This window comes from Triturus cristatus, chromosome 3_1 (genome assembly GCF_964204655.1).
Source record: "Triturus cristatus chromosome 3_1, aTriCri1.1, whole genome shotgun sequence".
Lineage (NCBI taxonomy): Eukaryota > Metazoa > Chordata > Amphibia > Caudata > Salamandridae > Triturus > Triturus cristatus.
Window position 1 is genome coordinate 346,334,378 of NC_140583.1, and position 18,036 is coordinate 346,352,413.

Sequence of the window (18,036 nt, forward strand, 5' to 3'; positions counted from 1 at the left end):
GGAATAATGTAATGCGTAATACGCTAATCAGGTAGTTCGTTATGCAGAAACAATGCAATGTGCCATACACTAATCAGGTAGTTCGTTATGCAGAAATGATGCAATGTGTAATACGACAATCAGGTACTCCGTTATGCAGCAATAAGGTAATGCGTAATATACTCCAGCACCAATCACGGTGCCTTAGGCGGTCTCTCCAACACTCGTGCTGACTCGCAGTCAGCCTGTCAACAGCTGTCCCCAACACGGGCGTGGTGTAACAAGAAGTGCAGCTCCGCATTGCGGCCCCGGTACAGCCACTCCCTTGGCAAGTACGTGCCGCAATACGAGCCAAAGCAGAGGCTCGTGCTGCCGGAATGAGAGAGGCCGAGAGCGTCTCCCTCCGAGCCCCCACCCCGCCCCAGGCGTTGACACACATTACCTGGGGGGGGTGTGACCTCACTCTCCTCTTCCAGCGATTTGGGCCTCCGATGCAATCTTTGTGAATTCTGGGCAATGGGACTCGGGCCCTCCCTCGACGGGGTTGGCTCGAGGTCCCGCTCAGGCAACGGCAGGCTCGGGCCGGCGGCTCAGCTCTTCCGGGGCTGCCGGTCCGGGCCTCTACTGCCACGAAGATCTCAGGCTGCCACAGGGCACACGCACACAATGTCGTTGAGACTCTCTTGAGCTTCAGGTACATGATCACCGGGCACTCCTCACGAAGGTCTCAGGCAGCACAAAGCACACACACACGCAGCGTCGCTGAGACTCACTTGGACTCCGAGTGTGCACGTTAACAAGGCAACCCTCAGGAAGGTCTCAGGCTGCACAAACCACACACACACAGCGTCGCCGAGACTCACTTGGACTCCGATGCACACGATCACAGGACGATCCTCACGAAGGGCTCAGGCTGCAACAAGCACACGCACACAGCGTCGCTGAGATTTGCTTGGACTCCAGGTGCTCACCATCACAGGGCACCCCTTACGAGGGTCTCAGGCTGCAAAAAGCACACACACACAGCGGTGCTGAGACTCTCCTTGAGACTTTCGTGCTCTGGAGTTTCCGCAACAGAGAGACAGCTCAGCTAGGGCCCTTGGGGATAAGTTACGTCAGGACACAGCACAGCAAAGTCCTTTCAAGCAGGTGGACACAGCAAAGTCCCTTTAGCCTTTCCTTGGTTAAAACAGCAAACTGCAGGCCAGCCCCAGAACACACAGCAAGGGTCAGTCCTTTCCTTCAGTCTCTTCAGTTGTTTCTTCCTTGGCAAAGGTTCCTCTTGACCATGAAGTAGCTCCAGTCTTGTTCAATCTTGATCAAGCAATTCTCCAATGTACAGGGGCTTCAGCTCTCATAGTTATACCCCTAAATGGCTTTGAAGTCTTTTTGTTCAGGGGGGCACTGACCCCTGTTCAAAAAAGTTCTGGGTGCCTTCCTGCCAGTGACATCTTCTTTTGATTAGTGGGGGTCTGGATTCTCAATCACTCAGCAGGAGATGGGACCATTGTTTTACGGCAGTAACCCCGGCCTCTCCACCTATTGTGGTTACTCCTCCCCCTACACTCCAGATGCAGGTCAGCCTGTTGCTGTCTCACCTCCTCCCTTAGACAGTCAATCCACAACCAGGCAGAGACACACAGAAATGTTAGAGCACAAAAGGAATATGCTACTTACCAGTATGCATCTGTTCTTGGCATGTAGAGCTGCAGAGTTGTACACTTAGCATAGATCGCCATCTGGTGTTGGGCCCGGATGTTTGCAGTTTGTTTTTCTTCTTGGACAGTCTTTGGAAGTCACGAGTTTGGTGACTCCTCCTTCGGTCCGTACTGCGCATGGGCTTCGGCTCCATCCTCAGATTGTTTTTCGCCAACAGGGAAATGATGGAGCGTAGTAATAACAGTGAGAAACCCATGTGTTGTATCTAAATAAGATGTACTGGAACGGATACAGGTAGCCGGGGAGGCGGGTGGGCGTGTACAACTCTGCAGCTCTACATGCCAAGAACAGATGCATACTGGTAAGTAGCATATTCCGTTCGAGGCATATGAGCTGCAGATTGTACACTTAGCATAGATTACATAGCAGTACCCAACCTTATCGGCGACCACCGGTATCCGTTGCAGCTGTTTGAAAAAGTGTCTTTAGTACAGCCTGGCCCACCCTAGCTTGCTGCTTGGAATGCACATCTACACAGTAGTGTTTTGTGAAGGTGTGCGGTGTAGACCATGTGGCTGCTTTGCAGATGTCATCTAAGGGTATGTTCCCTAGAAAAGCCATAGAAGCCCCTAACTTTCTTGTAGAGTGGGCTCTAGGAGGAACAGATAATGTTCTCTTTGCCTTTTGATAGCAAATTTGTATGCATTTTACAATCCACCTAGCTATCCCTGATTTAGAAATGGGGTTGCCTTTATGTGGTGGAGAGAAGGAAACGAACAATTGTTTAGTCTTCCTGAAGGGTTGCGTTCTTTGTATGTAGTATAGCAACGCCCTTTTCACATCAAGTGTGTGTAAGGCCCTTTCTGCAACAGATTGGGGTTGCGAAAAGAAGACAGGTAATTCCACTGATTGGTTGAGGTGGAAGGGGGAAATGACTTTGGGCAGAAACTTCGGATTTGTGCGAAGTATGACCTTGCTGTGATGCATTTGTATGTAGGGTTCCTGTATGGTGAACGCTTGTATTTCACCAACCCTTCTAAGGGAAGTGATCGCTACAAGGAAAGCTGTTTTCCAGGTGAGAAACTGTAGCTCACATTTGTGCATTGGTTCGAAGGGCGGACCCATTAGTCGTGTAAGAACTAAATTTAGATTCCATACAGGGGAAGGTGGTGCCCTGGGAGGAATTACGCGTTTAAGGCCTTCCATGAAGGCTTTAATAGCGGGCACTCTGAAGAGTGATAAATGCTGTCTGTTTTGTAGATAAGCAGCGATCGCTGCTAGGTGTAGGCGTATGGATGAATATGCCAGGTTACACCTGTGAAGATGGAGCAGATAGCATATGATGTGCTGTATGGATGCATCTAGAGGGTTGATTGTATTGTTACGGCAGTAAATTACAAATCTTTTCCACTTTGCGGCATAGCATGCTCTAGTGGTAGGACGTCTGGCTTCCATGATGATGTTCATGCAATCAGGGGGAAGGTTAAGGTATCCGAATTCTAGGATTTCAGGAGCCAGATCGCCAGGTTGAGCTGAGCTGGGTCCGGGTGCCTGATTTCTCCATGGTTCTGGGTTAGGAGGCATGGGGATAGATGTAGTTTTTGATGTGGTACCACTGACAGTTGTAGTAGCGTGGTGTACCACGGCTGCCTGGCCCATGTCGGAGCTACCAGAATGAGTGTGAGGGAGTGCTGTTGTAGCTTCCTGACCACTAATGGAATTAGTGGGAGAGGTGGAAAGGCGTATGCAAATCTGCCTGACCAGTTCATCCATATCGCATTGCCCTTGGACAATGGGTGTGGGTATCTGGCGGCGAAGCTTGGGCATTTTTTGTTTTCGTGGGTGGCGAAGAGGTCTATCTGAGGATGCCCCCATTGTTGGAAGAACGGGTGAAGAACTTGTGGATGCAGTTCCCATTCGTGTAGTTGTTGCGTTTGTCTGCTGAGCAGATCTGCCATGGTGTTTTGTACGCCTGGAACGTGCTGTGCCAGGAGAAAGATGTTTTGAGGAATTGCCCATCTCCATATGCTCTGGGCTAAGCGGGAGAGCTGGGGAGAGTGTCCCCCCCCCTGTTTTTGGATATAATACATTGCAGTCATATTGTCTGTGCGAATGAGGACTGCTTTGCCCGAAATCTGTTTTTGGAAAGATTTTAGGGCTAGAAAGATCGCCAAGAGCTCCAGATGGTTGATGTGGAGCAATTTTGCTGTGGCGTCCATAGACCTTGCATGGTGAGGTGTAGAAGGTGCGCTCCCCAGCCGGAGAGCGATGCGTCCGCTGTTAGAGTCACCTGAGGAACCGGGTCCAGGAACGGCCGCCCTTTGGAAAGGTTTGTGGTGTTCCACCACTGCAGAGAGTGATGTGTGCGGCCGTCCACCAACACCAGATCCGTCAGCTGACCCTGGGCCTGGTTCCACTGTTGTGCTAGGCACTCTTGAAGTGGACGCATGTGGAGTCTTGCATGGGGCACTATGAAGATGCAAGACGCCATCATTCCTATGAGCTTCATAAACACTCTTGCTGGAAGAGAGTGTTGAGGAAGGAATGTTTTGCGTAAGGCTTGAATGCTTGTGATTCTGGCTGAGTTTGGATAGGCAATACCCTTGGAGGTGTCTATCGTGGCCCCGAGATATTGCTTTGTGTGAGATGGTATGAGGTGGGACTTTTGGTAGTTCACCGTGAAGCCTAGCTGGTGGAGCAGTTGGATGGTGCTGTTTGTATGTTGCACACATTGGTCGTAGGACGCGGCTTTTATCAGCCAGTCGTCCAGGTAAGGGAAGACGTGAATGTGTTGACGTCTGAGGTGTGCTGCTACTACTGCTAGGCATTTGGTAAACACCCGTGGTGCGGTGGTGACCCCGAAGGGGAGAACCGTGAATTGGTAATGTTGCCCGTCCACCACGAACCTGAGGTATTTCCTGTGAGAGGGGTGTATTGGAATGTGAAAGTATGCGTCTTTCAGATCCAAGGTTGTGAGAAAGTCTCCCTGGCAGAGGAGTGGGAGGACTTGCTGTAGGGTGACCATGTGAAAATGGTCTGAATGTATGTAGGCATTTAGAGGCCGGAGGTCGAGAATGGGTCTGAGGGTCCCGTCTTTCTTTGGTATTAAGAAATATAGGGAGTAGACCCCTAGATTTTGTTGATTGACGGGGACCTGCTCTATAGCGTGCTTTTGGAGGAGTGAGAGTACCTCTTGTTTGAGCAGTGTGGAATGTTCTTGAGACATTGGACGGTGCCTTGGTGGGATATTGGGTGGGGTAGATGTTAGTTCGAGACAGTACCCTGACCGAATGATTTGGGTCACCCATTTGTCCGATGTTATGGACTCCCATACGTGGATAAAGTTTTGTAGTCTGCCCCCGACCGGAGTGGAATGGTCTGGGGGGAGCGGAGGGGAGTCATTGTGCGGGGGGGGTGGCAGAACGGGTGTTGTTGGTTTTGCCCCTGCCCTTATTGTTGTTACCCCTGTAACCACCTCTCTGATTGCCCTTTGAAAAGGTATTTTGAGGAGGGGACTTGTAGGAGGTAGAGGCGTTATCGGTGGAGGAGCCTCTGCCTGTGCCACGAAAGGACGAGCGTCGAAAGGAACGTTTGGAGGCTTGTGTTTGGAGTGCCCCCATAGACTTTGCTGTGTCTGTGTCTTTCTTCATCTTTTCGAGCGCTTCGTCTACCTTTGGCCCAAAGAGTGTTTCCTGGTCAAAGGGGTGATTGAGTATGGATGCCTGGACTTCTGGCTTGAACCCTGAGATCCTGAGCCAGGCGTGGCGGCGAAGCAGGACACTGGTATTTATGGCCCTAGAAGCAGTGTCGGCTGCATCGAGGGCACACTTAATGGAGGTGTTTGTAATTAGTTTACCCTCCTGTATCAGGTCATGAGCCTTGTGCTTGTATTTTTCTGGAAGGTGCTGCATAAGAGCCTCTAGTTCGTCATAGTGTGCTCTATCATATCGCGCAAGCAGTGCTTGTGTGTTTGCAATGCGCCACATGTTTGCAGCTTGGGAGGCGGTGCGTTTACCAGACGCGTCCAGAAGTTTAGATTCTTTGTCTGGCGGTGGGGCATCTCCTGAGGATTGGGAGTTAGCCCGCTTTCTAGCTGTGGAGACAACTAGGGAATCTAGGGGAGCAGGGCCCTTGATGTAAGCAGGGTCTGTGGGTGCCGCCTTATACTTCTTCTCTATTCTAGGGTTCAGTACTCTGGCTCTGACAGGGTCTTTGAACACCTCTGTAGCGTGCTTGGTGACACCCTTAAGCATGGGTAAAATGGAAGTGGATTTGTCTTGTATATCAAATGTATCCAGTAGGAAGTCTTCTTCTACTGGTTCACTGTGCATGTCCACCCCGTGGTAGTGTGCTGCTCTCTGTACTAAATGGTGAAACCCTAAGGAGTCCTCTGGAGGAGACGGTCTTGATGGGTATAGGTCGTCCTGAGGTACATTGGGTATATCAGGGTTATTGTAATCCTCCCATGGATCTGGGGTCCCTGGTGGAGTGGGATCCATTGGGGCGTCCGCCGGGTAATTGTCCGGATCCCCATCATCCGGATCTGGGGATGGGGTCGGATCGTAGTGAGGTACAGGTGGCGGAGACCTGTGAGGTGGAGGCGGGGGTGGGGAGGGCACTCTGAGGGGAGAAGTAGCAGAGTCCTTCCTTTTGGGTGGAGGAGGAGGAGCCGGAGCATCAAGGCGTCTTTTCTTGGTAGTTAAAGTCAAAAGCCCAGTCTTTGGATCTTTGGACAAAGTCTTTTGTAAAGGGTCTGGTGTAAACAGAGCCAATGGTGTTGAGTCGTCTGTCGGCACCGGTGATTTCGGAACCGGGGGTTTCGATGGTCTGTGTGCGCCATGCTTTTTTGAGGTCTCCGGGTGTTTCGGCGTCGAATGATGTTTCGGCGCCGGAGCATCGGTGCCGACGGATTTGTGTTTGTGTTTGGTCGGCACCGAGTGTCCAGGCTTCGGCACCGGTGGTTTCGGAGTCGAGCTGGATTTTGCAGTCTTCGGTGCCGGATGCTGTTTTTCGGCACCGGGTGTTGGCTGGCTCGATCCCGAGCTGCCATGAGACTTTGGGAGCTTCGACACCGGGCCCGAAGGTGGGGTGATCGAAGTTTTGGTTTTGGTTTTGCCCAGGCCGGCAGGCGAGGGAGTAACCTGAGTCTCTTTGGTTTTCGGCGTGGGGGTGGGAGGGGGCACAGTACTCACGGCCCGCTGCGCTGGTGTAATGTCCTCCACGTCGGAGTCGTCGGCCTCGGAAGCGCTGACGACGTCTTCCTCCTGCTCGGTGTGTGTTTGCCCCGAAGCTTCGGCGTCGTCTCCGAAGATGTCCGGTGGAGCTGCAGAGGATGAGTGCGCCATGGTGCGTCGAGCTCTTCGATCTCGGATGGTCTTCTTCGATCGAAAAGACTTGCAGGCGGGGCAGTCTCTGGCCTCGTGTTCCGGAGAGAGGCAAAGGTTACACACCTGATGGAGGTCGGTGTGGGGAAATTTAGACCCACATTTTGGGCGCTTTTTGAACGGAGTCCTTTCCATCGGCCGGGACCGGAGTCGCGGAGGGCCCGAAGGCCGGTGTCGATGTACGGGATGGAGAAAGTGCCGCTTCGAGAGATGAAGATGATGAAGGAACTCGAAGAATCGAGGATTTTCCGTCGAGGCTGGAACCGTAGAAGTTCGAAGCCGGAGCACGAAGTATCACATCCGAGCCCGATGGCGGAAAAAAACAATCTGAGGATGGAGCCGAAGCCTATGCGCAGTACGGACCGAAGGAGGAGTCACCAAACTCGTGACTTCCAAAGACTGTCCAAGAAGAAAAACAAACTGCAAACATCCAGGCCCAACACCAGATGGCGATCTATGCTAAGTGTACAATCTGCAGCTCATATGCCTCGAACACACAGCCACTTCTAAAAGAGTGCCTTTTTAAACACATAATGCAAACACCACCTTCATTAAAAGATGTGTTATCACATTGTGAGTTCAGGCACACTAAACGTCACCTCTCCATCTTAAGCCTTTGGGAAGATAGGCTGGAAAATATATTACACAGCCTCCCCATTCTATCTCATGGGCAAGATGACCTTTCCACAGTGAAAAACGAAATGGAGATTATTTCACTGTCAGGACATGGTACACACCTTCGTACATGTCCTACCTTTCACATGCACTGCACCCTGCCCAGGGGGTACCTTGGACCTACCATAGGGGTGTCTGATGTGCATGGAAAGTGAAGGGTAAGGTGTGGCAAGTGGGTGCACAACAACATGGCAGTTTAACAAACTGCTCGCAGGCACTGCAATGGCAGGCCTGAGTTCCCTCTTTAAGGCTACTGGCATGGGTGGCACAATTAGTGCTGCAGGCCCACTAGTAGCATTTGCATTACCAGCCCTGCCACACATAGTGCACTTTACTAGGGACTTTACTAGTAAGGCAAACATACCAATCATGGACAACCAATTACCATTATACTTTATAAAGGGAGCACTTGCACTTTGACACTCATCAGCAGTGGCAGAGGGCCCAAAGCATCTAAATTGGCTACACCAAGTCATAAAAAAGGTCTAGGAGAGAAAGCAAAAAGTTTATGGAACTTTAGCCAAAAAGGGCCAAGTCCCACATTCAGCATCGGATTATTGGCAACATGACATACATTTCCTTGTAATCTGGCATACACATCAATGTATGCTTTTTTGTTATTTATCTTCATTTTCACTTCTTTGAAGTCTCTGTTTTTTTATATTTGTCTTTACTCTTGTTAATTAAAAATAAATAAACATTAGGAACTGAGAAAGAGCTAAATGCTTCTATCGAATACTTAGGAAACAGTTACTAAATGTAGTATGTTGGTAGTGGAATTCCGCTATTAGAACATGTTTTATCTGGACCGAATGTCCAGTGGTGTATGAAAGCTCTAAAAATTCACACATGCCATCAAAACCACATTGGCTGGTATATCAAACGAATTTTGCGGTAAACATGTTCATATTCATAAAATATGAAGTATTTCTAGTAAGCTACATGAAAAACTACAGTCCTTTATAGAAAACAAATGCTCTAATCGAAATTTTCAGGTTGAAATAATAACGCTTTTGAAATGTGTTTGTTAGCCGGATGCAGGGACTGTTTACAAAGTAAAGCTGCACCATTCCACTGTTTGCATTTTGTACGAAAGCGTGTACATCACAGCCTTCACATGGTACTTCCTGTTATGTTCTTGAATTAAATGCATGTGGCTATCACAACTACACAAATCAGTTACTCACTGGCAGGAAGTGCTTTATCTAGAGCACAGGATTTATCAGTGCAATGTACAAATGCAATGACTTGCACCACAGAAATACAATGGGAAGAATCAATTAGCTGTAAGGCCACAAATTACACTATCAGTCTCCTCTGGGGATTTCTTTTGATTTGTCATATAAATTGCTACAGCATTGTTCCAGTTGCTTATAAAAGAATGACTTCATGGTTAGTCACTATCTGTTAATATTAAGTCTTCATTTTTAGTTTCTGCACATGATTGGTGTGTGTACAATTCTTTGTAGGTTTTTTCCATGCAAAACAAACATTGTACAGGTCAATTACCACACAAGAAAAAAAACGTTGGTGTGTCTGTGTTCCTAGAAAAATACAGAACAAAAGAGGTCTACTGTATTTGTGTAGCGCTCTAATAGGATAAGCAATTTCTATGAGCTATTCCATTTAGAACTGCTGCAACACAGAAACTGTCAGAGCAGAAAACAAAAAGGGAGGGTTTTGAAGAGGGCAATTGTGAAGGCAAAGGTTCTTGGTGTTGAAAAAGGAAGGCACTACATGCAAAGTGAGGGACCTCCATGAAGATTTGTAAGGGAGTGGGAGGTGAAAGAAATGCTTGAGACACTTCATAACACTTTGTTAAGGATGTTTTTTTCAATTATACTGTATTTTACTGCATGAAAATAGAGTAGTCAACACACATCGCGTTGTCCTGTGCCTGGGTGAAGACCGCATTGTCACTTATTAGGAAGGGAGTTTTATCTCCTCTGTTAGTCAACATCCTGGATGCCTCCACTCTCTCCTTCCTAGCATTACATATAACGTTTGTACACCAGTGATTATACCATAGGCAGCATCAGGGAATTCTTCCCTGTCACACACTGAGCAGGCATAGCACAGTTTAAAGTAGTTTATGTCTCCGGAGCAGAAAAAGCACTGCCATAGCATAGTGCAACTTTTCTCTTAGACACAGCAGAGGTAGCAGTTGTGTGTAGTTCCCACAATGAAAAACAGGCACAGTACAAACAGCATCAATAAACGTTTACCTCATAGACAGGGAAGGTATACTATAGGCAGCTGAAAGCCACGTTTGGGGGAATGGCTGGATATTGTGCCTAGGAGACAGGGTGGGAAGAAAGGTCTATATTAGGTGAGGGCAGGATCCTATCCCGTAGCCCTTCTGGCCTCAACACTGTATGCAGGAGGGTGGAGCATGGGCATCAGAGTGATGGGGCCAGTAACCGGCTTCTGTCCATCTTTGCCATGCCAAAAAATTGCTCTGTTATCGCTCAGAGGTCATCTGCTGGAAATCTAGTCAATAACACATCTACTAGCCCATGAGAGTCATTCATTCTGCACAGAGAAGATTGGCTGATTTGGCTTATCGCTGGAGTACCTCAGCCAGACCTCAGTGACCCTCATACAGCCTTAACAAATCCTCTGTCAAACCTAAGAGATAAACAAGCTATATCTCAGTCAAGCTAGTAGTCAGCCACCCTAGGAGACCCTTTATCAGTCCAGAGACATACTTAGTTGCTCTTAAATAGTCCTGGGGATCCAACAACCATCTATAAGAAATCCTCAACAGGCACCCATATCCTCCACTGGCCACAAGTTATCCTCAGTTAACCTTCAGACTTGACTAGGTAGGGGCTAAGAAGCTAGAACGCCACTACTACTGGGTCTCTACCTTCCCACAAACTCCCTCAACTTCCATTCATCTCATCACGTTACCCTCTGCAGACCATTAGCCATAAGAGAGACTCTTTTCTAATTCTGAGAAATCCTAAAGTAGCCCCATTTCTTCAGCCAGCCATCAGACACCCTCAGCTGTTCCTCAGAGACAATCGGCCAGTCCCTGAGTCCTTGTCTAATAATCTGTAAAACCTATCACCCAGCATTGAAGAGCACTTGAAATGTCCATCAGAGTATGGATAATTCCTATCAGATATCCTCAAAACACATTACCTAGCCATAAAACCCTCACCTTGAGCCCTAAAAAGAACTTCATTCCTTTTCTGTGGATCTGATAGCTCTTCAGACACCCCCACTACCCCTAGAGGCCATTTATTTCCAGGCAATCTCAGTCAGCCATCAGGTTTAAAGCCCGCTGAACCCTCACTCTCCGGCAGCATGTGAAAAAGTAGGCACTTCACTAATCTGCAGCTTCTAAAGGACTGCTCTGCTTCAAGGAAAATGCAGACTTTAAGCTCTACTCATGGCAGATGAACTTGCCTTCTTGTAGAAATTACGTTATGTGGAACTCGTTACCACAGTGCTGCAATTTAACAATGATGTGAGCTGTGTGTTACCTGCGGGCCACAGGCATGAATTCTAGTAAGATAGTTCAATGGATATGTGTGGTTGTTGCAGTGATCCTTCTGTAACTGCCCAGTCACATGTTTTGGTTCTTGGAAATAGTTCAGGGGGGCAGACATCTCAAAGTGAACTCCTAGCCATAAGTTTGACCTTGAAGGGCTTCACGGTTTGGATGCTGATACAATTAATGCAATTGAGTTAGATGATGGTATCATTAAGTGACATTCCTAAAACAATTCATTCAGGTTCATGTGCTTTGTAATTTGCTGCTATTCAATTAATTATACACATATACTCTATGACAATATAAATTACATATTGAAGAAGCATTCTTCTTTCCATGGTTATAATCAAGGCATGCTACATGGTTTGCCTTTTCTCCTGGTTCCCCTGGTATTACACACGTTTTCTTCTTTTTTTTTTCTTTATTATACAAGACTTTGTTAGGGAGCTGAAGTCAATCTGTTTCATCCTTAACAAGCGTGTAAAGTGACATGGCAGACTCTCTGTATTCCCTCCTCTGTGGAGTTGGGTTGTTTAGTGTAAATCTACAGCTGAGTTACCTTTGACGTCGGACACCCTTACCCTTGGACTCAAAGAGGCAGCTGAGATGCCATCTCTTTTCTTTTGACAATCTCTCCTCGTGTGACTTTCTGCTGTAGGTCTTGAACCCACCACGCCTGGCATCAGCTTACAGAATATCCATATATAAAGATTCCACGTCAAGTCTTATTTACCACGGTTCTTCCTTAACAATGCCACAGTTACTCATTTCTGTGATGAATAAGGCGTATGGGCATGAACACAACACTCTCAACAATAAATGGAGGCTGCATGTTCATCTAGGGCAGCATACCTACAGGCACCTTTTCTGTTAAAAGCCCTTTCTCCAATTTTGAAACTTGAAAGGCATGCAATTAGAAAAAAAGGAGTTCAGTTTGCCTCCTAACAAGTCAGAAGAGGCAAACAAAAATACAATGGTAAAAATTGAAATTAAGGTTTATGTTTGAATGCACGCAAACACAATATAAAAGAGCAGTAATAAAGATAAAGGTACTTAATGGCTACGCTTCTGCACAGAGGGAATGGTGTCTGGTAATAGGGACGGATTGATCCTTAGTGGTCCGGCCAACAATGGTTTGCATATGGTGGACCCTTTCTGTAACAGCCAGATAAATGGTCAGTGGTAAAGATGCAATGGCTCGAGCACTTCAAGCGGTCATATTTCTGCTGTCAGGAGAATGTTATATACAGAGAGGAGTCATAAACTGACTGAGCCTAAGAACTCAAACTGTACGTAAACGACTAATTAAAGCTCATAATTCACTCAGGGTTGCTTTTCCCCCATTCCCAAAGAGGTGGCCATACCAATAGTGTGGGTCACAATTTGAGAACAACTGCCCCTTAGGGGTGGGTCATTACAGTTTTACATCTGGATGACCACCTTCTATAACAGACAAAAACAAGTATTGGCAACAAGTATTGGCATAGCCAATAGGTCTCGCCTTTGGGACCTTATAAGTGTTTAGCCATGCAACAGTTGCATAACTAAATACTTATAAGGTCCCAAAAGCGAGACCTATTGGCTATGCAAAGCGGCCGTGAAAGTGATCGCAATCACGATCAAACATCAAAGCGGCCGTGAAACCGAAAGGCGCGCGCACCCGCGCACATGCACTGTGGCTCTAGGCTGGCCTGGTAGCACTTTTTGGAGCCCTCTCAATAAGTCTCGCCAGACCAGCGCGATAATCACTGCTATTGGGTATGTGACTCCATTGCGGTTTGAGGAACGATCAACCACCAGTGATATGCACTCTGAAAGGAGTGTTGACAGGAGTAGTTGTTGCTACAATTATTTTTACAGGGATGTAAAATGTACATAACTGCTGAACTTCGGCCCCAGCAACTGCAACCATTAGGGAGGAATTAATCTTGTGATATTGGGTACGAGTCTTCGGTCAATTATACTTTAGTAACAGGAGCAGGCATCACTGGGCACTAACATTTTTTACATACATGGTCAGAGCAAACTTGGCCTTCCTTCTATTGCAAATTTTGGGTCTGGATAGGAGAGTGTCTTCTGGGTCAAAAGAGGGTATTTTGAATGTATTGAAATGTTGTCTAAAGTCAAGTCAACGAGTGATTCTACAGATTCTTAACCATCAAATAGCAGATTATACTGTAAAGTCATCAATATGTGGTTACAAAAATGATGTAGTAGGTCAGGCTGGTGGAGAAAGTACGATACGGTGTAGACTGGGGCATCTTGGAGACTGTTGTCAGCTCAAAGCAACATCCGGCTGCAGACTGGAGCAGACAGACTTGCAAGGGCAAGTCCTGCACAAATTCAAATAATGAAATTACTTGTTGAAGCCCTCCATCTGCTCCTGCTGAAGTTAATAGAATGAGGCAACACACTGAATAAGAAACACCATTGTTGTCTACATTTGCAGCTGTAGCAACACAAACTCAGTATAAGCAGTAAACAAGAAACAAAACACTAGCCTCACCTAACCCCATCCCCTTGACTATTAAGAAAATCCAGACTGTTTAGTTTACATATGTAGTATTGTTTATCCACTACGAATTCGCTTTTTTTATGTGAAGTTAAAACATTGTATTCCCAAAAGCTACTTACAGCCTGAGCTTCTTCATTCTCAAACGTGAGCAGCTCCAACGTGGAGTCCTCTTCAAGCGGACGATCCAGGTCCCATAATTCATTGTTCACTTTGGCTATTACTGTGCTATTCGCCAATCCCTGACTAAGAAGAAAACAAGTGTCAACTTCAACCAAAGAACACATGGAATTCCTAAGTCATATTTATTTTTATATTCAGAGTGTTTTTTTAACGTGCTGAGAGGAATCATATAACTGCTTGGATCTCAGATCATGCTAAAGTTGCCATTTGAGCATTTATTAGTAATACTTATCTAAATTCTCTTGCTAGCAACATAATTTGTATTTTAGCACATGCATGCCTACCTTTCTCTAACAGGCCTCGAAAGGTTGATAGGGCTGGTGAGCAGAACATAACATATCTGGTTATTGGCCTCATTTGAAGGGCTAAACCCGCAGTCAGCCTTGTTCTACTACCACATTGCACTTTATCTGCCCACACACTTACAAGCACTGTCAAAGCCAACAGGTCTCGGCTCCAAAAGGCCAAACTCTTGGTTCTGCCATGGATTTATTCACTGGCTTTCGCATGCAACCAGGGAATGAGATGTCTTTTAAAGAAAATCCATTCTAAGAAGGCTGCCTATGCGTACGCATCCATTACAACCAATGCACACAGGGGCATCATGATGCATATATGTGAAGTGATGCACGCATGCACAGGTAGCCATTTTTTATTTACCATACTAACATGGCAGAAGAACGCTGCAGACCAGTAGATACAAGTTAATAAATAGAAAACAGAAGAATGCACAAGTGGAAAAAAACAACAGAAGACAAGCAGCCCTGGTGTCAAAAGTTATGGACCTTTATCAATCGGAGGTACCACTCTATAGGCTTGAAGAAGTTTCACTCAGAAGAGATTTCAAAGGATTTGAGGACCTCTAAAGGACTAAGCAAGACAGTACAGTCATCTGTGAACTGAAATGTAATAAGTCATTCTTTATTGTAATTATCTACGTAAGAGTAGGACTCCTTTTTTTCTCGTTAGTGATCTTATATTGATGGCGGGTATATAATGTGAATGTTTAATGATGTCCTAAATGTGGTCTTCTTAATGAGTTTATTCAGTTTCACAAATAAAACGTTACAAGTTTCAGAAAACCAAAGCTATAAGGAAGGGACACTAGTGGAGCTTCATTGAGATGAGAAATTCAGAATGGTAAATGTTTCTAACGTGATATATATATATATATATATATATATATATATATATATATATAAATATTACTACGTTCGCATCTGATTATTGGCAACATGACTTACATTTCCTTGTACTCTGGCATCCACATCAATGTATGCTTTTTGTTATTTATCTTAATTTTCACTTCTTTGACGTCTCTGGTTTTGTAGATTTGTCTTTACTCCTGTTAATTAAAAATAAACTAACAGTAGGAGCTGAGAAAGAACTAAATGCTTCTATCGAATACTTAGGCAACAGTTACTAAGTGTAGTATGTTGGTAGTGGAATTCCGCTATTAGATCATGTATTATCTGGACAGAATTTCCAGTGGTGCATGGAAGCTCTAAACATTCACACATGCCAATATCAAAACCCCATTGGTTGGTATATTAAACGAATTCTGAGGTGAACATGTTCATATTCATCAAATATGAAGTATTTCCAGCAAACTGCATGAATAACTGCAGTACTTTACAGAAAACAAATGCTCTAATGGAATTTTCAGGTTGAAATAATAATGCTTTTGAATTGTTTGCTTTGAGGGAGTGGGTTTGTTAGCCGGATGCAGGGACTGTTTCCAAAGAAAAGCTGCACCATTCCACGGTTTGCATTTTGTACAAAAGCATGGAAAAGTACATCACAGCCTTCACACGGCACATCCGGTTATGTTCTTGAATGAAGAGCATGTGGCTATCGCAACTACACAAATCAGTTACTCATTGGAAGGAAGTGCTTTATCTAGAGCACAGGAATTATCAATGCAATGTACAAATGCAATGACTTGCACCACAGAAACACAATGTGAAAAACAGTTTGGTTGTTAGGCCACACATTACACTATCAGGCTCCTCTGTTCATTTTTTAATTTGACATAGAAAATGCTACAGCACTGCTCAAGGTGCTTATAAAAAAAATAACTTCATGGTTAGTCTCTATCTGTTAAAATTAAGTCTTCATTTGTAGTTTCTGCTCGTGATTTGCGTGTTTACAATTATTTGTAGATTTGTTCCATGCAAAACAAACACTCTACAGGTCAATTACCACACAAGAAATAAAAATGTATGTGTGTGTGTCTTCCTAGAAAGACAAAATACAAAACAAAAGATTTCTACTGTATTTGTGTAGCGCTCCAATAGGATAAGCAGTTTCTATGACCTATTCCATTAAGAACTGCTGCAACTCAGAAACTGTCAGAGCAGAAAACAAAAAGGGAGGGTTTTGAAGAGGGCAATTGTGAAGGCAAAGGTTCTTGGTGTTGAAAAAGGAAGGCACTACATGCAAAGTGAGGGACCTCCATGAAGATTTGTAAGGGAGTGGGAGGTGAAAGAAATGCTTGAGCCACTTCATAACACTTTGTTAAGGATTTTGTTTTTCAATTATACTGTCTTTTACTGCATGAAAATAGAGTAAAACACACATTGCTTTGTCCTGTACCTGGGTGTAGACCCAATAGTCACTTATTAGGAAGGGAGATTCATCTCCTCTGTTACTCAACATCCTGGATGCCTCCACTCTCTCCTTCCTTGCATTACATATAACGCACTTGCCAGGCCCAAACCTTCCTTTTTTGTACATATAAGTCACCACTAAGGTAGGCCCTAGAAAGCCCCAAGGGCAGGGTGCAATGCATTTCAAAAGTTCGACATATACTATTAAGTTTTACAATTTCAGGTACTGAAAAACTCTTGCATTTGTTTTTCACTACTGCAAGGCCTATCTTGCCCACAGATTAGAACTGGAATTATCTTATTCCATTTTATAAGTGTAATTTGCAATTATGACAAGGTTGGTGTTTCTGGACTCACAATGTAAAATCACAACTGAGGGTGAAGTCGGATTTTAAATTTTAAGTCTGAAAATGCCACTTTTAGTTGGTATTTTCTTACTTTAACCATTCTGCACCTCTGCCTGTCTCTAAATACACGTCTGGGGTGAGTGACAGCTGGACTTTGAGCATTCTTTCCAGACAGTTACACCCAAATGAATCTGAGGTGTGTTATTCAAATCCTGATGGCCCAACACAAGGCTGATGGGTCTTCTTGAGCTAGATGGGAGGGAGGAGCTGACACATGCACCTGAATAGTCCTGTGCCTGTCCATACACACAAAGATGCATACCCCCCTGCAGTGAGTCTGGAGCCAGGGCAGAAAAGGCAAGAACCTTGTACACTCTAAACGCCTCTCTTTGAAGTCTCTCCCATTTCAAAAGCACAACTCGGTATATGTACCGGACCCCCTGACACCACCAGCTCAGTACACTCTGGACACACTGCCAGGAAGGAGGACTGACACTCTGCTGGATTTGCTGGACTCCTGCTCTGCTGTACCTGCCCTGCTGCCCCTTGCCTGGTGTTGAGAAGGACTGGACCTGACTCTCTACATCCCCAGAACCAAGTGACTCCAAGGGCATGCTGGCTGGCCTCCTGGTCTGAAGGCTTAGGACATCAAAGACGTCATTCATCCCTGCTACAGCTTCTAGACTCTGCCACCTGTGAGCCTTGCCGTGCCAATCCAGTCCTGGATCCTTGGAGGTGGGTTTTCCTGGCGGTTTCTGCAAAAATCCACGCATTGCATGCTTTGCGCTGGTTGGAACCGATGCATTCGCCTTGGACGCAGACGCATTGCCACTTTGAGGACTTCACAGAGACGACAGCATGGCTCGACAACGACGCATTGCCTTCATCACCGAAGCACGATGACTGCGTGACTGAGCCAACGCATCGCTAACTGTCCTTCAAATCCACTACAATGTATCGCCTCTTCCACTGATCACAGCTGCTCCTCAGTGTCGGTGCTTGTTCTACGTAATCGTACTGTTTCAGCGGGCCCATTTGACTTCTGTATCTGACCCACGCACCATCGCAGTCTGCTTGGCTTTTCATTTTTGACCCAGTCCAGTGCAACCAGACATCTATGGTTGGTGCTTTGTGACTCTAAGCACTATAAATTCATACCTCTGGTTCTACTTATTGGATTTTTGCT

General features: G+C 45.8%; 1 protein-coding gene across 1 annotated transcript in view; it reads right to left on the minus strand.

The window, feature by feature from the left end:
- Positions 1-18,036, minus strand: part of LOC146860237 (threonine--tRNA ligase 1, cytoplasmic-like) — a 177,998-nt gene that overhangs the window by 123,759 nt on the left and 36,203 nt on the right. The window contains exon 4 of the mRNA XM_085644066.1: positions 13,834-13,957. Within this exon, the coding sequence (XP_085500192.1) occupies positions 13,834-13,957 (124 nt within the window). The remainder of the gene's footprint in view (positions 1-13,833; positions 13,958-18,036) is intronic.